We start from the raw sequence: 27,116 nt of genomic DNA on the forward strand, positions 1-27,116 counted from the left end.
AGGGAAGCTCATTATTTTGAAAATGGCTCGGTAGAAATTAAAAAATCAAACATATTTTTGAATCCAGAGACTCCGTAATATTTCTGTGCGCGTTTGTGTGCTCATATTCTACGTATTTTATTTGCACGGTTCTTTTTTTTAAAAGCTACCCAACGTACCGTAATCCACGATAAGGGAGATGTTTATAGGTCCAGTACGGAAGAACAATGGAACGGGAATAATGGGAGTACACTTTACCGTGCCCCACCCTATATAATGTCTCATTTAGGTCGTGCAATTCCGGCTGACATTCCACCAGATTCAGTGTCTGAACCATTTCCAGTCAAACGAATGCACACGCTTTCGAGACATTATGAATAATTCTGCTTGTAATGTAACTTCCAGCTTCGGGTACAAACTTCTATACGTTTTAAGTTATCGGGAACCCTTTCGCTGTGTTCACAGGAAACGCGGTGATACATTTCCGACAAGTTCGCGCGAGGAACGTTCAATGGACGTCCATGTCTTTGTTAACCGTATCGAAACAGTTCCTACGAGTCTCTGTTGAATCAAACAGGGCAAATTGCAATAAACATAACGTTACGGTTTGACTAAAACGCGTTCCACGAAGTCTCGAATTTGGTAATACCGTTAATGTTAGAAAACAGTTATAATGGAAAGTTGAAATTAACACCGGTGAGCCCAGAGAAATTTAGTAAAAGAAGAAATACTGAATAGACGTACCATTAATATTATTAATACAAAATTGGGAATCTGTGGGTTTCAGATTTTCTATATAGAACATTTAACATGTGAAAATATTAACTACGAAGCAAAATACGAGGGTAACAAAATTTATTTCAGCTATGACAACCCGAACGCCCACAAATTTTAATAGTCTGTACAGAAAAATGATAGGACAATAAACCGTCTCGAGTACTGTGGGGGAATCGAGTGGACAAATAAGAAACGATAATCGACTTCTTTCAGGTGGAGATGCTGTATCAAAGATATTTCCTGAGAATGAATCAGAGCAACATGACGCACGTGCTTGGACTACTAGCTGGCTTGGCAATCGCTCTGGGCCTCCTGTTAATTTCCAGACTAATCCTGGAGGACAATGAACAGTTTCTAGTCATGCTCGAGAGGCCTGAGAATCTGTCTTTGGCTGTCACGCTGCTTCTCTGTATAGCAGTCTACGCTGGTAAGTGTGAATCAAAGTTTTCAAAGTTTCCAAGCACAATGGATCTCCATACTATTCGATAGGTCTTAATCAGTCTTCATAAAGCCTGATTACAGCTATTCGTTCTTTGATTTACAAACTTTATAAAATATTAGCGACTAGACTGATCGTCGAAACACAATACGGAAAGTTTAACAAAACAATGCTTATACGCGTACTTCATTCGAAATACCTTCGGAAATTCTTATTTTAAACTTCCGTTATGAAGCACTGTGTTCTTGGAACTTCTAGCTTTCACTTCGTGTATTAAAATAATTCTCACAAGGCGCTACTATCTGATTAACGCTATGTACTTCAATATTACTTAATATTAATCAAATAATAAAGTGTTCGTGTATTTGATAAAATTATTAATCGAATAATAATAATAAGTAACATTGAAATATATAAAACGTATAAATATCCCATCCCTATTCGAAAGTGACAGTAGAGGAACTCAACGCTGGCCGATCCTCCGACAAGTAGTATTAGACTACGCGTGGTCAGACGTCCAACCTATGCGTATATCTAGAAACTCGATAATTTTTATTTCACTTTCTCTTTTTACATAACAAACATACGGACATATTGGATTGTAATTAATTTTTGAAATTAAGAATCGTATTTTTAGTCGACAGACTGCTAGTTTTGAATCCGAATGGTGAAAACTTTGAACGAGCGTCTCTTCTGTGTCGTGTTATGCATCGAAGTCGACAAAGCCCCGAGACTATTTCCTCGTGGCACGAAAGGTGAAATAGACTGATAGAAATTGACTTCTATCTGAATTCGACGAGATACAATCAGACGGTAACGCGTACGTCGTTGACGTAACTTTTCACCGACACAGCCACACGTCACACTTCGTATAGTAAATGGAAGCTATAACTTAAGTTGGTTTTATCAAACTTGACAAACTTCGAAGCTTTTAACTTTAAATATTTAATTAAGTGTTCTTCGAAGGTCTCGAATATTTAATCTCTTATCCGTTCAAAGAGCTTTCGATCACTTTCTTCCGACTATGACTTATCAGGGAGGCAGAAATTTCTTCCGTAAGAAAGGGAATAAGTCCAGCCCTCGATATTGCATTTTGCAGTAAACAGATTGTCAGGACAGTTGGATTATAAAGGAAGGAGTCAATCGAGAGAAAATAAGGATTACAGTTTAATCAATTTACCGAAAAAAGGGACCAGCAAAGGTTCCCAATTTACCTTTCGCGAAACGTTGCCTATTTTCTGCCCAGTTAACGACGTTTCTGTAGGGACACGATCACTGCCAAAGGTTCATTTACCAATATTAAAATGCTGACCGATATTATTAAAGAAAACTGTTTTAAAATGATTTTAATTTGTTCTTGCACGAACGAATTATAAATTCTTTGCGTTCTTTGCACTTTCAGCTTTGGTGGCGGCGATATCCAGGCCAGGGATGAACGAAATTTGGCTGGCCGGAGTCAGTGGGATCGTTTTAGTGACTTTGTTGGCCCTCCAAGTGGCGCTCAACATCCACCTGGCCCTTGGTTCCAAGGAACATCGAAGCGGAGGCCCTTTAGCCGCGGCCTGGGCAGTTTGTTTCTTCATTTACATGGCCTACGCTCTACTACCGATTAGGCTGCGACACGCCTGTATCGCTGGCATTGCTTTTTCCGTGGCATATCTGATCGGCGCGTACGCCCTCTACCCATCCCATTATCCAGCCATGATGAAACACGTGAGTACCATTACGGACCTTCGCAAACTGCCCTTTCGCGTGCACGATTCGAGCGTACAAACGCCATCTTGAAGACCAAAAGAAGGCTTTGACAGTTTTTCAGAACAATAATAAACGTCTAACGCAAAATGTTTCGTGCAAATCACGAAACAAAAAGAAAACAGAATAACGTCATTTTACGCTTCCTAGAATCTCCCAGTATAATTATATCAAATTTTGAAGAACTTAATGAAATAATGTATTATTCCACTGCCTCAAAAAGTGTCAACTGCCAAGGGCGACAAAGTTAATTGTATATGGATGGTGAAAAACTGTACGCCATAAATTTGAGTGATGGAAGAGGGGGCCAATGCAAGCATTTTAAGTAACGGAACCATGGGACAGTGAGGTTGGTTGCGGCCTGACAGAGGTGATTGATTGAATGGGGTGGACCCGGTTGTGCTGCCCGCAAAGTTTCCAGATTTAACACCGTTCAATTTATCCCGACCAAACCGAGTTCCAAATAGCAAATAAAAATTTCAAATCCATCCCTGGAATAGCCTAAATTTTATTTTTTTATTCCAAACTAGGTTCACGTCGTGGACGGTATCAAATAAGTTACATTTTTGTTATGTATTTTACCATCGATCTCTTACGTAAGAATTATATAATATTTTGCAAAATGAAAGATCGCGAATATGGTTACAAGGCCAAGCTACTATACAAACTTGGAAATATTTTTGATTCTGGATTTGTTGAATTCGTAGAAGCCTCTGATGTAACGGAAAGTGTGTCCCAAAAATAACGATTCGAAATTGGTACTTGGTGGCTCGTTAATTACAATGCAGGCTTCTCGCTGGTTTTACGTGTTTACGAAAAATCGCGTGCAACGTACGGGGATCCCCCGGACAACGTAACACGAATACCGAGCTTCTGGAAATTTGAATAACGGGGTTCTGCTGGCTGGGTTATCGCCTCCGCCCGGAAATTTCAATGACGCCTGAACGAGATCCGGCGCTGCGTGCGGTGGTGTCGGTAACGACGCGATTATTAACTGAAACGGTGCAATCGAAGGCGCCGTTGGATCCGAGAACACGCGCCACGCGTTATCACGACACGGGGCACGGGTTAATAATAGCCTCCAGGTGAATCGCGTACGGCTACAACAGAATTTCGCGGGTTCATTCACCCTCGCCAGAAGATACTTCCGAATCTGTGCAACGTCGATGGCGCCCGGCCACTTTGGCCACTAGAAACAACGCACAGTGTCCTTTATAGCTTTGTCTAACTTTACAACTGTACAAATTATAGTTTTCGACTCTATTAACGAATGTATATTTGTGTGTATCATAATATGAACATGAGAACGTCAACACATTTCAAGAACCCTGTTGAATACTCTCTTCAACGCTTTAGTATTTCCTGATCTTGAATATTGTTCCCCTATTTGGAGCTCCTACTACTACACAGACTGCAATGAAAGAATGAATTCACTATAAATCTCTTGCATAAGCTGGGCAGTTCTATTCCTATTACTTGTCATTACTATGACTCAATTTTGTCAAGATTAGGGTTCCTCGCGATTGAGCAACGTAGAATTGTACCTGATATGTCATTTGTTTATAAAATAACTAGAACTGTACCTTACAATACGGATAATTGATGTTATGTAACTATTTTATATCAAAGTGTGATCAAACTCGTATACAAATAAATAAATAATGCGAAGATTTTATGGAAAATTCAGGTGCATTTTCCAGCGAACGAACGCGTAACAGAATTATAAGAGACCTGTCGACTGTTTGGAAATGTTTGATCGCGAAACGACCGGGGATCTCGGAAGCTCTTCTCTCGTGAAATATCGACGCAAACGTCGGATTCATCGTAATGTTTTCGGCCGAAATGCAAATTCCCGGCAACGTGTTGTCCATACGAAACTGTCGAATATCGATTTTGACGTCTAATTAGCGCGAGTTGCATAACTCCGCTGATCGCGTTTTGTTCGATTAATCCCGAACCTTTGTCCGGAAGGTCCACCTTTGTTCGACCGTGTCAAAGGGCGAAATTGCTTCGCTTTTACCGGGCAACAAATGAGAAACCTCGACGGCTACGCATCCTCCGAGCCTCCATTTTTCAAGCAACCAATCCCCGAGCTTCGAAGGGTGAAAATTTCAATTTTCACGGTCCGCGGAGTTCGTGAATTATTCAAAGGTTGCGCGCGGCCAAATGCACAATTAAAAATTAACTTCTCGATTACTATTGACAATTCTAGTAACAGTAGCTTTCGGTAAATTACAACTTGTTAAAAATGGAGGCTTGCCGAATTAAAAATTTTAATCGTCCCTTCCCTTTTCGACGAAATCCGATCCTTTCTAGGGAATTCGACGGTCGAAAGAATTTCCCCTCGCGCGTGGAATTATTCTAGACGTAGTTCCGGAGTTCCAGAGTCGCCCGACACACCGCGGAGGACATATGCGTTCGCCGATAAGAGATAAGAAAACAGATCGATGACGCGAAAACATAAACCCGACACGGTCGACTCTTGAATCTCGCGGAAACAGTACGTTGTTATTGGATTTCCTGCTAGCTTTGTGTCTTCATCCATCAAGCTATTTCCGGGTTTGCTCTTTGCTCGGCAATTTATTTGAGCTTCATCTTACTGAAAGCTCGAGATCCGAGTCGATGGAACCCCGATGTTTATCGATACGCCAATGTATAATTTCTGTTCCGATCGAAAACACCTGACACGCGATACTGAACGGTTGCAATAGAGAGATATTGCATTTTACTTAAACACGCGCTACTGTTTAAGTTTGTTCTTTAAATCTACTTAAAACTACACTCCCTCTCCACCTTCGACTCGTTCGCGTGAAATTTAACTATTCAAAATGAAAATCACGGGGGATTAGAGCTCAACGCATTTTCTTGAGAGAAAATTAATATTCAAAATCTTCGTGGTATAAATCCTATTTGTTAAATAAAAATGCCTATTGGAATATTCTACGGAATATTATTGGAATATCTCGGGGAACAGGTGTGTCCCCTTGCGATAAGAGAAGTAAACGTTTGACAGAGTCCACGGAGAAATTCTCCTTGGTGACTGTTCATGAACCGACAAATTACCCGATACAATAGGCGAGGTTTCACACCGTAGATTCTAAAGGCAAAACACGGGATGCAATCACATCGCGGTTGGAACGTGACGTAGAGGAGCTCTATTAGAGGCAGCAACGTCTTCTCTGTTGCTCCTGTCTACCGGGTTATGTCCGGCAACCTTTGAGCGCGACTGTTCAATTTCGACGGCTGCCACGAGCTTATAGAAGCTGTCAAAGCGCTGGCACCATGTGCATGTTAACAAGCTGCCTGTAGTATACCAAGGACGGAGAATATTCCGGTGCAAAAGGAATTCGTTATAATCCAACGTCCTCAAGAACACCTAGACCACTCTATTCTACGCAGTATCCGCTTAATACTTCTTTTTTCTATGCTAAGGTTTAGTACAAAAATCACCCAATACTCGGTAAACAGAAACGGGATGCCTAATAACGTTGGTCAATAGCAAATATGTACTCTTTATCTAAGGAATCGATTCTGGTCCCTGATACGACGCGACGAAAATGAATTAAATTAAAATATTTGTTCTAGCTTTTTTAAAAGACTATCTAAAAGCGAACATATTCGATAAATGGCCTCTTAACTTAGGGAAGACGTTTTTTTATCGTAAAATTGCATTTAATTTAATTGCAACCAAATTGAAAAGGAACGGAAATATCTAAGGTGATCGAATTGGGTGGTACACCGTGTATATTATTTCAGAAACGGAGCGTTTAAAATAATTGGAGTCAATATAACTATAACGTCGTTCCAATTCATATCGCGGCAATTGTCTTTACAATGTGGCCTCGAAGCAAAAAGTATGATGCACAGAATACGAACTAAAGAAATTCTTTGATATTACATTTCAAGATGAAAAAGGTGTCTTGAATGCAAATAATTGTTAATGTGAACTATGTTATTGAGGAAAAATGATTGAACTTAAAGAACTCTTCGAAGAATTTCAAAATAAATATAAAAGACAGTAAATAATAATAGTTGACATGTTCACTAGATAGAGGATAAAGGGCCCTTTAAAATGAGTGTTCACTCAAGTCGATAGCGTAATAAGTTCCGGAGATATTTACCTCGAAGATAAGTTACCTTGAAGTTTCACGTGTATTTTTAAAACATCAGAACTCCTAAACGTTATAGTAGGTTTAATGTTAAAAATGGTCTGGGGGAGGGCCTGTTAAAAACCACAAGTTGACCTACCTCAAGCGCGTTGAGAATACTCTGGGATTATACGATATGCGAAACAATGGCCTTCTGCGCACAGACTGAGCTTCTCTCGAGACTCGGGCCCATCCCCACTCCACGGCAGATGTGCAGAACAGTTCTACCATTCTGGACCGTTGTGCGCAGGCACATCGAGCCCCCACCACAATCGTCAGCGGTCCGACGAGGATCCGGTGACCCACAAGCTATGGGTCCAACCGACCTAAGGTCTCTGGTCACCTTCCCCCTCCCCTTCTCATTGCAATTCATTCTTAAAAATTTTACCAAATAGAATTGGGGTATTTTATTTCGATGGGACATCTTGTGGAATTTTTATTTAACTCTCGCTTTCTCTCGAAACTATTTAAAATTCTTGAAATGAAATGTATTTTCTTGTGGAACGAGGACTTCTAACACAAATCGAGATCGCTGCGTGACAAGTTTATGTTGAATTCAAAATGGCGGGATCGATGTTTCCTTGTAGTTTATCGACAGTTTGCTCTGTGCAAACTTCCTGGCCCCGATACAATCGAACTTTATTGGCGTAGTACAGTTCCGGGTTTAACGATCGAGAACGAAAGCTAATCGACCGTGGAGGGGAAAGGGTGTCGCAGCAATTTGTAAAATTACCAACGGACCAAGCACTAGCATAAGCAAACCGAACAAAGGGGAGAAGATTAATGGAGATCAAAAGTCCCGGACATTATTTACAATTACATTTCTTTCGTTGAACTATCACCAACGCGACGATAACTTCAACAGGATGTTCAAGAATTTAATCAGAGTTACAGGCTAAGTTAAACGATATCCTCGTCTATATTTTCTAATCATGCTAATAAGCACACTTTTTGCACACACTTATTGTAATGAATTTTAATTCATTTTATCACGACCTGTATTCATTTTGACCGAGCACGGAATAATTAGAACGTATTTGTGATCGACAACTGAATGTAAATTACTTACAGAATATTGATGGAAAATGTATGAGCCGTTATCGTAAACAAATTCATTACATCGGCGAGGAGAATAATCTCCAGTCGAGCGTTTGACACGGTTCATAAAGCTAAAAGGGCAATAATAAAGTATAAACGTTTCTATACCTGCGATCTCGCGCCGATGCACATCGTAGCAAAGAAATTGTTCGACGGGAGAGCATGACAATTTGCGAAATTGCAGTCCGTCTGGAAAAGGAGACGAACAGCTTGAAAAGAAAACGTTTTGTTGAATCGCGCGCTTCCAAACGCATCGATAGAGCACATTGTCTGGAAACTCGAACGACTCTAAAACGAAACTGTTATTCCATCGATGAAGAAACTACGGTGCTTACGTTTATTGAATAATAAAAATAATATTTTAATTCTTTAAATAAGATTTAAATCCGCTTCTCCGTTGACAACAATTCTTCCAAATTTCATAATACACGAGTATTCAAATTACGTTATATTTCTTATTAATTTAGTCCTTCAAAGATGATTTTAAATCGAGTCGAATATTAAAAAACAGAAATGAAGACTTCTTTTAAGTTATTCGTCTTTGAGTTTTCCCAGAATTTTGCGAAATCTACGAGCATGCAAAACGCTTTCATAAATTTTCAAAACGCACGATTAATCGTTCGCGTTAGACCATCGATCTTCGGAACATCGTCGTACTGCAATATGCATCGCGGTTACGGTTTAACCACGAAAATGCCTCCTTTCCCGAGCAACTTAACCACACAGAAACTGGGGATGGGAGTCCTAAACAATTTGCGAAATTACTCTGCTAACGGACGTTTAGGAAACGCCTGGGATTCAAAAACAAGTGCCCCAAAATGGAACACGCCCGAAATCCCAAACGTGACGCCTCATCAATCGTTCAAATCTCCTTTCTTTGGGTCAGTGGGGCAACTTTGAATACTTTAAAGGCAATCAGAAAATAACATCACAATTCTTTTTTCTGCCTGTTCTTCTTCTTTGACGCAAACAGAAAGCAGAGCAGCCATAAAAATATAACTTCATCGTCGTGTTTCTTTTTTATTCGAAAAAATTCAGTAAGCTTTTTTGAAATTATTCGGCGCGCGACTGTTACGTGCAATTCGCGGTAAGTGCAATCTCGTTAGGGCAAACGGAAACACAATCGATCCGGGGATCGTAGTTTGGAAATGGGGCCGGGAAAAAAGACAAACACTGGCTGTAAGTATCGAGGAAACTCCATCGACGAGGCAAACGGAAGGATACGCCGCAATCGTGAAACTGTCGCGCCCCGGGGAAAGTTACGAATTCAATTACGAGCGATGAGTTCGCTTGACCGCGCGACTGGACGGCTTCCCGAGACATCCAGGATCCTCTCGGGAAGAAAAACAACCTTGGGCTCCGTCCCGTCGACCTCGAAGGATGCCAATAGCGACCTCGCGATGGAATTTTTTCGCGTCGTCTGAATATTTTATGGGCCTTCGTGAGCGATCCATTCAACGCCTGAACCAGGATATAAAATATCTTCGACTCGAGGAATAAACTTTCGAGATTCGTGACCCCGTTTCCGCGATAGACGCGTAATTTCTGCGCGCGAAAATTCCTAGCCAAGATGTTTACTCAGGATCGACGATGGGCGGGGTAATGTCGAAGAGAAGCAAATTTACACCCTGTTAATGCTTTTTGCAAACTGCGCGCGGAAACACGGTTTCAAACTTTCATGCGGTGGTGTGAAAATTGTCGTGATATCGATTTCGGTTCTCTAAATGGTTAAGAAGAACCGAAATGGTGTCACAACTGTTACCGGAATATCGGTTTTTGACTCGTTGGTCGATAGTTCGAACTTAATCGGGGATGAAGAGGTCTAGTTTTTTCAAATACTCATATTGTTTGCAATTTATTGATGATTTTTCATTGTGTGAAAGCAAGACGGAGTTCGTCCGCGGAGGGTTAATAAAATGCAGAGCGACTTAATAATATTTAAGTTTACCCAAGACAAATTCTAGTAATCACCACACGTTAGAATGATATTAACACTAAACCTATCGGCACTGCATGTATACCATTCCTACCAATCTTTCTCTCTCTCTTTTACGAGGTAACATACTTCTAATTTTTACATTATATGTATAGAAACTTGTGTTTTGATGTTTATTCGTAAGATGTTCTTTTCTTTTGTGTGAAAAAATTTTTTAATATTCATCGGAAAGAAGATAAAACGCCCCTGAAAACGAATTTCGTTCCAAGTCGATACCGTAGTTAGTTCTAGAGAAAAGAACTATTTAAGAAAAAGTGCTGCCTAGTAATTACGCAAACATCCTGTATTTAAATTCATTTTCAATTAAATAAACAATTTATGGTCCAGTTTTATCGTACACTAGTCGTACGATCAGTAGAAATTGCTGAAAGTTCTTTGGGTATGTAGCGTCAAAGTAAATATCAAAATAAACATAGAAGATAGCAAAAATTGTAGTAGGTGATATGATCATTAGGTAAAGGATGAAAAGCCCTTTAAAATGAGCGTTTGTACGAGTCGATAGCTTCATTAGTTCCGGAGATATAGCGATTTTAATTTCAAGTCGATGCGGTGGTTAGTTTCGGAGATACGGTTTGTTTACGTTTTGTTGTGCGCTCGCGAGTTCATTCATCTCGCGCGCGCGTAGATAATAAACAGTGCGTAGTAAATTCTTGGAAATACTACGCCGGCACTAGGTCACGAGAGTCACGTACGCGGGGTAGGTCAGCACCAAGCACGTGCGACAAGGAGGTCCGACTCCGCTAGACGAAGACAGAGATAGTCGAATTAAGAAAAATTACCATTTACATAAATTACGATATCTCGAAAACGGAAAGTCGGATCGACAAAAACCAAAAGCCATTTTAAAGAGGAGGCTTTGCCGCTTCTAACAATGCATCAATCATTAATAAAACACTAGTAGTTTCGGAACTGCGCGCATCTAAAGTTTTTAGTATTTTTAATACGCGTCAATAGGCTTTCGTAAGGCGGAGAGTCAGACGTAGCGGAATTTTAAAAATTACGATTGTCTTTACACGATGATACCTCCGAAACGGAAAGTCGGATCGTGAAAAACCAAAAGCCATTTTAAAGGGGAGGCTTTGCCGCTTCTAACAGTGGTTCAATTATTAATAAAACACTAGTAGTTTCGGAACTGCACGCGTCTAAAGTTTCTAGTATTTTTAATGCGCGTTAATAGCCTTTTCTAAGGCCGAGAGCGGAATTTTAAAAATTACCTTTTACATAAATTACGATATCTCAAAAACGGAAAGTCGGATCGACAAAAACCAAAAACCACTTTAAAGGGGAGGTTTTGCCGCTTCTAATAATGCCTCAATAATTAATAAAACACTAATAGTTTCGAAACTAAACGCGTCTAAAGTTTATATATTTTTAATACGCATTGTTAGAATGTTCTGAGACAGTGGGAACTGTAAATTCTCTCCTTTCAAGACAGACTACATATTTTTCTCAGAAAATAAACAATAAGATTAGAAGTGAATACTGTAAAATTCATTGTACGTATACTATAAGAAAAGTCGTGAAGTTAAATGGCGCTAAAATAATATTGTGTGTTAGAAATTCTAAACGAAATTTTAAAAACGGTCATTTGACCGGTCACGGTATGTTTAGTGTTAAGAAGAACTGAAAATCCGAGTTTCTAAATAATATATCACCGTTTATTCGTTCCGCTTCCTACGTTCGCGAACGAAACGTATCCCAACGTAACGTCGCTTTTATTGAAAAGTAAAAGACACCCCGCGATCGTATATCATAAATCCCGTTCACGACAAGCGCCAACAATCTCCCTTTCACACACATAGAGATTTTACTCTGACTGTCGCGAGAAATTCTGAGAAAATCTCCGAGACAAAATCGAAAAGAATTAGGATCAGTGGAGTACGCAGAATGACGTAACCTGTTATAAGTTATTAAATTCTTCTTAATATAAACAAACGATATTGATTTGTATTGGTCCACGGTAAAAATAAAAAAAAAGGATATTCTATTTAATTTAAATAACTGAATGGAGAAATTACACGTCGATTAGAAACATTTTATTCTCCTTTAATTGTTCGATCACGAAGACTACATGGGGTTTTAGAAGCAATTTCCATAATTTTGAGCATGGTAACGAAATTGATTACCATCGAGCTTATAAATTTTCAGAAACAGGGTCTGAAGACAGGGAGTGGAGGAGAACACGCACGAAGAATGTTTGACAGTGATTCATGAAACTCGATTAACTTTTCCATCATCCTGCACCCGTCCCTTCGGTGCTATGCAACGATACGTCCTTCATCTCGATGTTTCCGTGGAACGTGCGATCATCGATTTAATGCAAAATCGATGAATCGTTCGGCGTAATGCATCCTCGGAATTCCGCGCCGCTTGGCACGAAACTCTCCCAGTTGCCTCGATATTTTTCGAGCTTTATCAATGCACTATGAATCGACTCGTACTAAATCTTAACCCGGGGTCAGTGAAGGGTCACCGAAGCTCTACAAACCCGCATAAACCCGAAATCTACTCCTAGACGTTCTTAAAATATTTAAAATTCCTTGATATTCCCTTCTCTTTATTCGTCGAATTTTGTATTCAAATTATTTCATAACCGCGATTTAAATTTCCGGACGAACGAAATTCGGCGACAAGAAAGATAACGCGGCGAGATTCAATTAAAACCGAGGCTCTTGACTGGAAGAATCGCGGAAGTGCGAAAACCAGGCGCTTAAGCAGGAAGAATCTTTAGGCAAAACGAGGCAAAGGATGTTGACTTACCGGCCAATTACTCGTTTTCGTTAATTACCGCAGATGAGATGACATTTCTAACAGGATGGAAAAGCCTTGTCAAATGATTCGACGTATTCTTTTTTCAGATTCTACGTACTTGTCGACTGCAATGATTGCTCGATACGGTTTCTTGACATGAAAAATAAGATTAAAATTTATTATTCTTTCCTTGCTGGTATTATGAAGCGAAACTTATATTTTTTAAAATACATATTGTTTTTACGTGTTATTAAGATAGAAAAGTTTCTTCGTGAAATGAAAGCTAAGCATAATAATTATTATTAATCTCAATAACGTCGAAATATTTCCTACGGGCGATTCTTATTTTCTATTTTCATTTACGCGTTAATTTTTTTAACGAATCAACATAAATCGTTAACGGAAGATCGACGAATTAGTGATATAAATCTCTGGAATTTCATAAAATGTAACGTGTTCGACGATTTAACGGTGAGAATATCGAGTGTAACGTCAAAAATGTATGAAATATTCTCGATTTAACATTTCAGGAATTTAACCTGCGAAATGATAAAACAACGAAGAAAATTCAACAAGTAGGAAGTATCCGGCATATTTCAGACATTACACGCGAATATTATGAACAGGAATCGGTGTTAACGTTAACGAAATTCAGATATTAATACAATTACACAGAATTAAAAAACGAAATAAAGTTTTTCATCGAATATTCAAGTTTCGAAGATGGCAATAGAAGCAAACGAAAACGAAGGACCGTTTAGACAATAAATTTCACAATACTATAAATCTACAGCCATATACGACAATATGGAAAACTTGAAAATATCGCCGTCTCGTGGAATACGGTCGGTGAAAAGAAAAATCGAAATATTCTATGTCGGGTGAACCGGAAAATCCAATTGACGTTTCAAGCAAGGAGTTTCCATTGGTCGAGCATGACCGGATATTTGATCGGAAAAGAAGCATCGAGAGCACAGGATACGAAGACTCGAGCAAGAAATTGTGTTATTTCACCTATCACGATGGCAAAACATTCTTTTGTTAAACTATAAATTCGCTAAACAAGCTTTCCTTCAATTTTAATCTCCTTAAAGCTTCCATAAATTTCAAATTTTTATTCGTTATTCGCAAATAAATTTCCCCAACGCTGTGACCCAACGGGACGTGTCAATAATTAATTCGTTCGCCATGGAAGCTGGGCCAAATTATAATTTGACCACCAGTCGGGAAAATGGAGTCGTAGCTAAGGGCTGTCGTGCATTATGTAAAAGATAATCTCTCGTAGAAATCGTGAATAATTCGTGAACACCTGCCACGAGTTTTAAATATTCATACGCGAGACTTTCTTTCGGATTACCGCTGCCGCGCAAATTTTATATTCACCGGGAAATTATAACTCGGGAAGGAAGGATTATTCTCTTCGCGGAAGATGAATAATTTTTCAATTACTTTTAGATCGTTGTCAGCGAGATTACCAACGACCTTTTGACAATTTTTAGAATTAAATATAATTCGTTCTGTTACAAAATTAAGAAAGCTTTCTGGGAAATAACGATGTTTTCAATACGAAAAGAATTTCCTTTTGCGAATCGTAAACGTGCAAATTTTTTAATCTATGTGCAGTCAATCGTTCCGATAGAACTAAAATAATAATGGTAGTTACAAGGGAAACGACAAGTACGCATATCTTAGAAAAAGCTTTGAGAAAGCTTCGGAGGTGAGTGAAATATTACGAAACGTTTTACGCATTAGATGTTTAAAAGATGGAGAGGGATTGCTCGAGCCACGAATGCTGACGATGATTGGAAAAAACTTGCGCGACGTGGTTTTGCGATGAAAAAAATACATTTCTCTCGAAAGCAGTCAGACACGTAAAGAACTCGAGCGATCCTACAGGTGGTTGGGAATGAACTCGCTGAACTAGAGATCGTTCAGGACAAGTTACGCGAATAGAAAAGTTCTTTGAAGCGTTCGAACCGAACCACTTCGACTCGTAATAACGTCGAATCGAAAAGTTTAAACAGTTCCACGAGTCTTAAAACTCTATCGAGAAAAGTGCTGCGAACGGTCGAGCAATATTGCTGGGGAATTCTGAAACGAAGTCCGTAAGATAAAGCAGAGGACTCCATTTTGGCAGACAATGGCGATGAACCAATCGTGCGATTCGAAATGCCGCAAAAATGTCGAATGAACGCTGTCAATCTTTGAACTATCGTAACTTGGCAAAATAATTTTCCCGGGGTCATTTTGAAGTTTCGATCCTCCATCTTCTCAAAGTTCCTTTTTCACTGGGAATTAACTGAGTAAGTGAAGTGAAAATTTGCATAAGTTTGAAGATTAAAAGTTTCCAGAACCTTTTTATATTAAAACACTGTATCAATTTGAAAGTTGAAAGACACAAAGTGACAATGATAGTCGTAAGATCTATGAAATTATAATCGCCAGCAAAATGCCAGTAAGAGAATTATTCAGTGGATGTTAGGAATTACGATTGCGTACGTTCGTATGTATTCCATTCTGAATATTCAATGAATTCCTCTTAATCTTCTGGTACGATTAATATCAAGATGGAAATCCCAAAAGGACCAAGAGAACTGCGAGTGGTCGGCTTTGATTTTACCGAAGATCACCTTCAAGGTAGATCAAAGAGCCACGTCACACGTGTATCGAGTGTTTCCTGTTCCTAGGCGGTATCAGTTTAATTACAGCGGGCTTTGCAATTAGTACACTCGCCTGCTGACATTCTGTTAACTTCCTAAACTCAATAAACCCGGTCCTTTGACTGGCCGGCTACTTTTCCGGAAGGAAATTCCGATTAGTTCAGAACAGAGCGGCCAGCAGCAGCATACACCGTTCAATTCAAGTACCGAAATTTAGCAATAATTACGTTTAATTCACGAAGTTTTCTACGTATTCAACATTCTGTACAGATTTAGCTCCTTCGATGAAATATCCTGACATCCATATTTAATAGTCAACGTTTTATTTAATTTTTTCCACAGGTACAGAATAAATAGTTTTCACTAATTAACGTCTAAATTACCGCCCACAGATATATCCGATTTCAACAAATACCCTACATATTTTCAGAGAATTTTAACGTCGAGGCACTCCCAATTAAAACGAGTCCAGACAGGACCCCTTTCAGACTAATTCAAATTCCACGTTACACGAATTAATTTTGGAAAATTTTTTAACTACGTATAGTTAAACATTTTTCGAAAAGGGTCATTTTCGTGAAAACATCACCGATCCGTTGATAATATAGTCGGATCATTCTGCTTCTCTACGCCTCCCATATTTTATTCGTTTATACTACAAATCAGTTTAAAATTTAAAATTAATTTCCAGACGCGATTTTATAATAAAATTCCTTCCATTTCGCCATTCAAAGAGATCGTTCGACAAGATCTACAGGTTGTAAAGTGCAAAGAGATTCTCGTCGTTACTTACTAATAATTGAAAGGAATTCTCGGAGTTTATGGTTTAGAAAACTCGGTTCCTTTTCATTGCGTTTTCCTGAAGTTATCTAGAGTATTCACATTGAAATTCGAAAAACGTACAAAGTTATGAAGGATCTTGCTGTAACGTTTGAATTATATTTATTTTATTTCGATACTCCCAACAACAGAATTCAACGTCAACGCAATTTCCCTCGACGCTGCCATTTCCAAACATGGCGCTTGTAAAAACAATCACCAGCTTTTACGTGTAAAACGAGTAACGTTTCTCGTTCAAAATGTCACTTTTTTCGAAGTGTCGTCGTTTAAAAAATTGTCAATATTTTCTCTGTAGTCCCGGATGTAGCCATAGTCAAACCTAACGAAGTCTCCTTTTATCAAAACCAAGTGATCCGAGCAAAAATGAATAAATAACTGTTGATTCGTTTTTGTACCACATTGGTTGCCCAGTGACTTATGGACATTTTTACTTCTTTTAGTATGTAGATTTCGAAAATATGGACGCGTGTTTATGAATTGAATTGTACGCCTGACGAATCGTCCCTAAATTTAACGATGATTTTTCATTGCAGTTGCTGAGTTCCATCGTTGTAGTGGGTGGAACCAACATGGCGGGTGTGCTGACACATCATCCCCGTGAGCTGGCTCAAAGGCAAGCGTTCCTTGAGACCAGACAATGCGTCGAGGCGCGTCTGACCACGCAACGAGAAAATCAGCAACAGGTACGTCTCTGAAATTACAACCGGTTAGCGAAACAACCGCGTTTCCCTTCGACCTAAAAACCAACAACGTCGTACACGCGTATCCCTAGGCGACAGCCTCCATTAACACTGGAATTACTTACCGACATCAACCTACTCCCACCAGAGTCATCAAAACAATTTGTTTTGTAAAACAACCATCACAACGCAAAAATTCTGTTCCATTCGTAAGCCTTCCTTTTTTAAGGTCCAAGAACGTCGTAAATATAAAATTACGTATTAGCAGAAAGAATGTTAATCTCCAATTTTTAATTTAGTCTTTAAAACAATTTTAGCGAAAGCTTCGAACCTGCAGATTTTCTGTTATAATCGAGTAATAGTTTCAGTTTTAATTGCACAGAAACACGCCAAAATGTTGTCCGTAATACGTCAACATTTTACGGACAGTTTCGTACACGTGCCTCATGATTATGCCATAAATAATTATCGAACCCCATTAATTAACCCGCTAGCGAGTAAAGGAAAAGCCGTACGAACTATAATAACGTCAATTTCGTTAGGTTGTTTCGTCGATGTCGATCAAACTTCCAAGTTAAACGCGTTATGAACGTCGACTTCCCAATTTGGAAGTTTTCACGCGAGCATACGATCGAGCGTGAATATCGTCAAATTTTCATCGTTTTCGCGTCGAAGTTACGGCCAGAATTTTTTGAAAGCTCGAGTCATTTTTGTTTTATTTGTTTCTATTTATTCCCGAGTAAATAAACGTTTAATCGCGACGCACGGTCGACTCGTCTGTAAACAATTCGCGCGCCGCTCAAAACAGACGCGACGTTCTGTAAACAATTTTTAGTAAACCTTCACTTTGATAATAAAATCAAAATTTTGTATTTGCATACTTTACCATTTCTATTTATATTTTTTATCGCTGATGAAAACGGATTAATTACAAATCAATTTATAAACGTTAAAAAATAAAAAATACAGACTTAATTATTTTCATTTCGTTTAAACGTTTCAACTATTTCTTTTGAAACGTTCGAAGCATTACTTCAATCGTGTTTCCTTTATTTACAGGCAAAAGCAATTTTTCTGGGTCGAATGTCGCGCTATCCTCTCATTTTTCACGTCGTTCTGCGAGCTAATTTCAATTTCCCTTCGCGTTTTCTGTTTTACGCAGACATCCTTTATCGCGTTCACATTTCATAAAATTCTTTGCATCGAAAACATGTTTTTCCTTCACGAATTTCCATAACAAAGTTCAGCGGGAGGAAAACTGACGGGAAACTGTACCTTTGAAAATATCAAAATTATTTCACACGGTTTTAATCTTCGACGCTGTGCACGCTGTTCTTTATACTTTCAACTCGCGCTGAAACACCCGCGAACTCCATATTATAAACTAACTGTAATACTTTCTACCTGAGAAAAAGGACCTATAATTCTACTAAATGTACTTCTACAATTCTACTCGTATTATCAGAAATTACCAAGGAGAGCACCTTATAAAATTTCACTAATAAAAGACCTTGGTTTTACGATCAAAATGGCGTAACTTTCGACATTTAGTTACGAAATCAAACGAGTTTCAACAATGGAGACTAAGATACGAAAATGTATGCTTGGATTTTTACAAAAGGAAACGATTCTCGTTAAAAGCCCGCAGCTACAACGAAATTATTTCGTTGCAATTTTCACGTCAGAGAAACATCAAGCATGAGAGGGGGAAACGGACGCTGCACATCGAGATTTCGCAAACAGCAGTACGAAACGTTCATTCAAGTTGAGCAAACTGGACCTCTGGCAAATAGATTGAGCACTCTCCCTCTGCAACGAATTCTAGCATCGACCGAGAAGTTAACGGCGTCCATTTGCAAAACAGCTGCTTGCGAAAAATTTTGCATTCGCGCGTTAAATCATCGTAAACTAAAAACACCTCGTAAACGGGTCTCGAAACATTTTTATATCTCTCTACGGCCTTGACTTTAACTGGTCAGGGTACCCCTTGAAAATTTAGAGCCCCTTCGTTGATCCTCTCAGGCGATTGGACACTACTTTACATTTATCTTTCTTAATGTTTTACCAAATAATTACCAAACGATCCAGCTTTTGTTCGAGACGAGTTTCAGTGTCGTCGATATTTCAGTTCAGTTTCGAAGATATTCGGGTCGATTTAAATAGACCACCCTCGACGGGGCAAATACGACCACAAAGAGTTAAATCTAGGTCGCGTTTTCAACTTCTGCCGTCTCGCGAAATACAATTAACGTGCTTCACTGTGTAAATCTATCGAAGAGACTTCGATGAAAGGCCGTAATTCCGAAACAGAAGGCGAACGACGAAAATAGCTAATAAACCATATAGAGAATTTATTCGGTAGAAGAAGAAAACACGCGAGACTCCAAGTATAATATTAGACATCCAATTTCCTAGGCTGTTAACCCGCCGCTTTATTTTCAGCGGCCATGCAAAATAATTGTTAGGAACCGCCGGAAGCCTATTAAAGATAGCGGCGTATCAGCCATCGCTTATAATTCCAGGGAACGTTTCGCCCGCGACCAGGTCCATTGTGCGCTTTAATCGGGAATACCATGACCTGCTACGATAATGATCGGCCAATGTCCAAGCTGCTTATTCATCAACCTCGAGACTATATCCTCATCGTCCGAACGTCTCCTCAATTGAGATCCACGACTCTCCATTCCTCGAGCTTCGCATTCGTTGCCTCTGTCCATCCTTTTCTTCAAACATTTCTCATAACCATGTGATTCTATCTCTGTAACTTTTTCGAGCGTTAGTCATTCGTTCTAAGATCCTTCTAATAGCGAGGCCAAAGTTTTCACATTTATCGTGGACGTACATTTAGTACTTATTTCATTAAAACCGTACTCCTTCGATTCCTTTTTTCAACACGGCGAAAATTCCAGGCGGGGAAACGCGGAACGATCCGCATTAAACCGCGAATGCGTCTTGGCGTGTGTTCAACATCCGCATAAACACGCGCTAACCACAGCCGAGGACCGCAAACGAGTTAGCGTAGATTCAGAGGAAACTGAAGCCGACGCAGCGGCAATTATGCATATAGAACAGCTGCGATTTTATCGTTCCTACATTGTTTAACGTTTGAACTAGCACCTACAATTCGACCCTTTCCTATTGAAACGGTCAGCAACAGGATGGATTCAATGTATGGCTCGTTGCCCAAAACAAGGTCGCCCTTTGATCTCAGTGATGACTGTAATTTGTAATGATTTCGGTTGCTTTCAGCGGTTTTTCGACAAATTGGCCTCGCTGTAATGTCACATCGAATTACTACAAAGTAACCGAATGATCCAGATTAAATACGCGAATAGATCACTGTCATTGAGAACCTTTTCTTCTTTAAATACTGCGAATGGATAGCACGAAATCATTTTCACTAGTGGCTTGGCCTCACCAGTAGTGAATTATTTGAAATTACTTAGCGATTCGATTATACAGAGCTCTGTTTCCGTCGTTTGAAAGCTAGCAATCGAGTGTTCGTGCACGACAATGCGGCCATTCGCGACAGCAAGTCAGCGAAGACGCTGGAAGACGCGAGTATCCCTAGATTAAAGTAGCCAGGAACCCCGTCTGACATTAATCCGATCGAAAACGTGTGGGGATTAAGAGACCAGGCTTGGTACGAGCTGTTCCCATATCAAATCTAGACTAGTGTCTTCAAAACTTAAATTATTTAAAAACGCTTCGAGACCAACGAAACATAGTTCCTCATTGTGGATAGCTTATTTTATCCTGCACAATCAACAATTTTCAGACCTGTAAATATCTCTTTTGTCAGTTGGTATGATTATTGGCGGTATTACGGACGAAACAATAACTCGAACGGCACGATCGACGCAACGTATATAAACGCCAATGCGCTTCACGCGTTTGTGAACAATATAGGATTATACCTGCTGATTAGACAGTGTAACTGTGAGTATTCAATAATCGCTACGCGCCCGAACACTTGTACAGAGAAACCTACAGTTAGGTGGATTATAAACAGAACGTAGCAAACATGTGAGAGACGAGTAGAGCGAAATATGAAACGCGAAGCTTTCTCGTCCGACAAAGGAATTCTACTACAGACGAAATATACGAGTAGACCTTCCACCTTATGGACTTTCGTGACCCAATCTGACTGTCATACCGACTTGAAAATTCGAACGTGATTTTAGAGTAATCTTCTCATGGATGATGGTCAGATGAGAAACTATTCGCTGAATTAATATTGATGGGCAGACAGCTGTAGTGTGTGCGTAAATATATGTGAGTTTACTATGGGAGGGATTGAAAAAGGCAAAGGTAGTAGTTGATTCTAATGGTCCCCTACAATAGTGAATGTATTTCATTGAAATTTATTTTTAAAGTAGAACGCATAAATATCTACAAAAAAGTATGAAACATTTCCAGAGCGTCGTAGAGCGTCAGACAAGTGTATTAAAAATCAAAAACGAATTTTTAGGAAAAATCGACGGGGAGAAATTTTTCGACGAAAAAAAGAATTTCAAATCGTTCTGGAAAAATTATTTTTTGTTGCAGGAGTCGATTGCAATCATTTTCGGTGAATAGACGTACCCCCGAATTCCTACGCGGTTTCGAGAAAAAAATTCATTTCCGAAAATATGATGTGAAGTCAGAAATGTGTTCTCGATTACTCGTATACCTCGTTTGTGATTCTACTCTCAGGGCCAAAAAGACATATATTTTTCCGTATTTGGCACTATAAATCGAAGAATAATATACCAAATATCCACAATATTTCGTTCTTAGGTTGAATGATGCTCGCATCATGGGGTTAAACGCGAACGCTTATCGTCGTACGTTAAGCTTCGCTTCCGTCACTTCCAAAGTCGCGATTCAAGCGTTTGCCCCACTTTAGCTCACGTATCTGAAATTTTCTTGCTGTCGGTAACACGACGCTGCGAGGTACGCCTGTAAAATTGATATCCACGCGCGTTCCCGAGGCGCAAGACGGAATCTCGATGTAAGACGCGTACGCGTCGATGGATTAATATTTCAGCGGCATCATCGACGTCGTCTTTCATGTTGCATGAACCAAGAAGATACGGGACATCTGTATTCCGTGGCCCCGGTCGTCGCGATGCTGTCTAATGCATTTACTCTTACCGAGCCCGATAAGCCATTCGGGGGTGGCTAATAAGTCCCGTTGAAATGCTGCTCGATCCATTATTGTTCGCGTCGGATAGCGGCGTCTAAACTTCCCAGACACGAAATCCACCGACGATGCATAATTCCTGAAGTCGCTTGCGACAGAGGAACGTAAAGACAGTCGTGGCCGACCACTGGTAAATTAGAAAATCAATTTCCCCCCTGTTTTCACGGACGGAACTGAATTACGGTTTCCTTAACAGAATTAAATTTCGTTCGCTCGCCATGGAATTTCCCTGAAACGAAATTAAAGCTACCCATTCGCGGCAAAGCCTTTCTCAATCCCGTCTGGCGGGAAATAATAAAATCAGCTGCTCGTTTTTTTTTTCTTGTTCTTTTTTTCTTTCTTTATTAATGAAGTGCTCGCCCGGATCCTCTGATCGGGATATTCAGGCTTCTTTCGCTTTGCCATCGACAAATGAATCCCACGAATACTTCGTTAATACGGGAGAACGGGGAAACCGAGGTTCCTTATTCATTTCCCTCGAGAACTGTTTGGCGACTTTTATATCGGCACTTTATGTCGGGCAACGTACGACGAAGAGTGGATGAACTTCGCCGACCCCTGGATAGTATCTGCAATCCAGGGGATGAGCATTGCATTTGTAATTACTAATTAATCAATCATTAATAATCCATTGCACTGTAATATCTGGAAGGCATGTTCCTAGTTCTGACACACGAATAAACTTCGAGCATTGCATAAATAAGTACCACGACTAATTTGAAGTTTGACAGTCGACGCATGGAAAGTCCGAGTTCTAACTGTAAACAAAGCGGAAGATCCGTGAAGCGACTCCATTGTCAAAAAATTCCCCCCCGCCAGGTGATCTAAACGCTCGCCAGGGGAATCGCGAACAATTAGCGTAACGCTAGTAATTAACGGGATAGCAGAAATACCATTCGAGATTCAACGATCGTGTCTGACAACACTGACAGATCAACCTGTCGGACGTACCGGTGCTGTCCCGCGAAGTTAAATTACAGACATTCAGAATTTCAACGAAACTGGAAATTCGACCATCGCCCATGTGGATTCAGAACACGTTCTCAGTAACGATTCAACATTCTCGTAACTTGGAAAATTAAATCGACGAGCATAGAAACGACGCGAGCGGTGTTTCCGTGAAACTTCGAAACGTCGAACAATAAAAATGTCTCAAAGTTAAAAACTTGCACGCGCGCTTTCGGAAAGGAATTCTAACGATTTTATGGAGCATTTCCAGGATGCATAGAAAGTATAACTAAATAAACTATTCGTAAAAAGTGACTTCCGAGTCGGTGATTATAAGACCTCATTTGCAAGTTTCAACCGTCTCTCGCAGCCGCGACACTTTTTCCCCGTGAATTTGAAATTCATACACAGACGAGCTTGGTTAACTAAAAATAGTTCGACCAGAAGCCCCGAAACGAGCACGGGAAACGTTTTAGATGGCAATTTCTCGCCTGGTACCCGACGCCACGAAATCATATGCCTTCCGAGCATGCTTGACAGCAACCACCGAATCCCATACGATACGAGCAAATTGCGTTCCGTGTTCCCTTTAGCGTCTAACGGCGGACTTTCGTTGATTTTTTTCAGGAACGACTTCTATTGAGCGTGTTGCCCAGGCACGTAGCCATGGAGATAAAAGCCGACATCGCTGGCAAACCGAAGGATAAGATGTTTCACAACATTTACATTCAGAGGCACGAGAACGTCAGGTGAGGATTGCCTCGAAAAATGCATATTTGCAAAACGAAATACAAGCCAATCAAAAAAGTACCCAAACACCCCTTTGGCCAGAAGTTCCGAGACACTTTACGCGTTCAGAGTTTGCACGGGAAACTCTTACATCTGAGATTAACCAACGAATAATTAGAAACGATACTGTGTGCATTCTGTTCAGTGGACTATGATATATTCGTCCCCATTATGCACCAGGGTCATACACGCGTCTATCACGGGTTACAGTTGCGCGTCTGCCACTCGTGGCTCGTTAAGTCACACGACGCGCGCCAACGAATTCCAATTAACAGCGTGACTTAATTACGGGACCGACAGGGTCTCGAAGAATCTAACGCGATAATATTTTACAGCATCCTGTTCGCGGACATTTGCGGATTCACGTCGCTATCGGACCAATGCACGGCCGAGGAGGTGGTCAGATTGCTGAACAAACTGTTTGCTTGGTAAGAGAGTCTATAGACAAGAAGATATTTAGAATCGTTGAATAAAATATCACCATCGTCTGGGTATCGATTACGTTCTGGTTTTAAACTAGATGATCCAGGGGACTAATCTTTTCATGACGCGACAAATTCTTTCAGAACTCTATAAAACTGTGGACGTTCGTTTGAAAGACATGTTTCTGCAAACTTCTTTAGAAGGATTCTCTGCTTTTTCACAGGTTCGATACGCTGGCGGCTGAACACCATTGCCTCAGGATTAAATTGCTAGGGGACTGTTATTATTGCGTTTCTGGGCTGCCGGAGCCCAGGCCAGATCACGCGCGATGCTGCGTCGAAATGGGCTTGGACATGATCAGCGCGATCACGTGAGTTCCGTTAAACTGATTTCCCGTCGACACCGACCTTTCAAATCGCTCTGCTTCGACCATTCTATCCATATTTTTATCGTTTCTACGTTTATTAAGTATTCGATCTTTGGGGTACATACAGAATATTTTAAGAAGTTGATAAAAAATTCAAGTTTATTATTTTTTTTGTTTTTAGAATTTCGTTTAGAATTTCTAACATACGAATTTCCTTATAATATACGTACAATGAATTTTCTCAACATTCACTTTTATTCTTATTGTTTGTTTTCTGTAAAAAATATGTAATCTGTCTTGCCTACCACAACCAGTCGAACGATTTATATTCTTTTTGTGATAAACCGGACAAAATTTAGTATCAAATTCTGGTTAACTTCTAATGTAAATGAGAAATATATAGCAAAAATGAAAGGAGAGAATCTTCAGTTTCGATTAGCTTAGAACAGTTTAGTAGGTTTTTTTCAAACTTTTGAAAAGTAGTATCTCGTTGAGAAGTTTTTATGATCGCGACCTCCGCAGGGTTAAAATATAATCGCAACAGTTATTCCCGCGATAGTCGATGATTTTTTCAGATTGTATCGAGAAGTGGGGGCGGTGAACGTGAACATGAGAGTGGGCATACACACTGGAAGAGTCCACTGCGGGGTGCTGGGACTACGAAAATGGCAATTCGATGTTTGGAGCAACGACGTTACCCTGGCGAACTACATGGAAAGCGGCGGAATACCAGGGTGAGTTTCTGAAGACCATTTTCAGCGAAGGTTCGCGTAAACAGAGAGAAGAAAAACGAAGGAAAGGTATAATATGAAACAACGAATCACGCGAGAACGCACAAACTTTCTTATTTTGTTTTCCTAGTTCCTCTTCGAACGTACAAGAGAAACAACCCTTCGCTTTGTAATAGCGGCGAAAGTACAGGATTTACAAGCAATATCATCCCCCGATTTAAATTTAAAACTTACATCGGGAAAATAGAGATCCTCTCCGGAAACTCTCCTCGGACGTCGGATCGCATTTGTGAATATTCATCGTCCGTTCCGTTTCGTCGCAGAAAACTTGAGATACTCGAAAGAACTTACCGCAAGATACTTCGAGTTATTCGGCTTTAAAAGAGATAACAAACGAATCGCAAACATTCAGATTCTACTAGCAGCGTTGCATCCTTAACCCGTCCAACAAGAACGACAGAATTTTCAATCGTCGTAGTCGCCATGTTTGTTAGGCGCCAACTAGCTACGAAGATCTTGCGTCTCGACGCCATTAGAGCTTTTCTTACGGCGCCATGTTCATTCCAAAGCAAACATAATTACTGTTATTGGTGAGATAGAGGTTTATGTGACAGAGTCGTCGAAAATTTATCGTATTTGCTCCATCAAACACGATCGTGGTGGTCGAACGATATTCAGACTATCTTTTGTTATTTTCATTTATCTTTAATTCAAAGTTCTGTCGCTCTTGCTGCCTAGAACATTTTGGAAAATGAATGCATCGATCGGAATATTTGAGCAAATATTCCTATCGAGAGCGATTCGCCGCAAACTCTCCGGGCTGGGAATCGTCTCGACGGTCAATAATTAAACGTCCAATTACTTTCGACGTGGCGTCCGACGTTTACCGTGCGATTATTCCCCTAACGCAGACGAGTCCACATCACGAAAGAGACGCTGGATTGCCTGGGCGGTTACTACGAGGTGGAGGAGGGCAACGGAGGCGAAAGGAACGCGTACCTCAAGGAGAACAATATCAAAACGTACCTGATCGTCCCCGGGGACGCGTTTAAGGGAAGTATACCGTCGTCTGGGTTGAGAAAAGGTCTGCCAGCGAACGGGAACGTGTCCAAGGAGATGAGAGTGATGGGACACGGATCGCAACACGGTAAACAGACCAAGTAAGCGATCGCTTTGTTGTCCTTTTGGCAGTTATGGGAGATCCAGCTAGCGATAGGAGCAATGCTTCACAATTAAGGGCGATTTGCCCAGGGAACTGTACTTCTCGATGAGTATTGATTCTACAAGCAGCGGCGTCGGAACTGAGACACGTTTTAGTACCTTCGATACGTTTACGTTTGAAATTGTACCCTTCTGTTGGACCACGTTCCCCGCTCCAGCGATGGCTCTCTGTTTTATCCTTGCAATTACCGTTTCTTTAGAAACAGGAGCGCGGACGGGAAACGTAAAACAGTAACACAAGAATGTCAAACGCGAGAGCCGATCCCCATTTCGCTACTATTTCCTGATAAAATCTCTTTTTACGATCAAGAAAGTAGGACACAAAACTATTT

General features: G+C 40.2%; 2 protein-coding genes across 2 annotated transcripts in view; one reads left to right on the forward strand and one right to left on the reverse strand.

The window, feature by feature from the left end:
• Positions 1-27,116, reverse strand: part of LOC143346945 (uncharacterized) — an 86,440-nt gene that overhangs the window by 46,543 nt on the left and 12,781 nt on the right. The window lies entirely within an intron of this gene.
• Positions 1-27,116, forward strand: part of LOC143346950 (adenylate cyclase type 6) — a 73,185-nt gene that overhangs the window by 28,466 nt on the left and 17,603 nt on the right. The window contains exons 5-12 of the mRNA XM_076775676.1: positions 970-1,183; positions 2,598-2,908; positions 16,974-17,123; positions 23,881-24,002; positions 24,378-24,470; positions 24,689-24,835; positions 25,408-25,566; positions 26,475-26,723. Coding sequence (XP_076631791.1) covers positions 970-1,183; positions 2,598-2,908; positions 16,974-17,123; positions 23,881-24,002; positions 24,378-24,470; positions 24,689-24,835; positions 25,408-25,566; positions 26,475-26,723 — 1,445 coding nt within the window. The remainder of the gene's footprint in view (positions 1-969; positions 1,184-2,597; positions 2,909-16,973; positions 17,124-23,880; positions 24,003-24,377; positions 24,471-24,688; positions 24,836-25,407; positions 25,567-26,474; positions 26,724-27,116) is intronic.

The sequence above is a fragment of the Colletes latitarsis genome, chromosome 10 (genome assembly GCF_051014445.1).
Source record: "Colletes latitarsis isolate SP2378_abdomen chromosome 10, iyColLati1, whole genome shotgun sequence".
NCBI classification, from domain to species: Eukaryota; Metazoa; Arthropoda; class Insecta; order Hymenoptera; family Colletidae; genus Colletes; species Colletes latitarsis.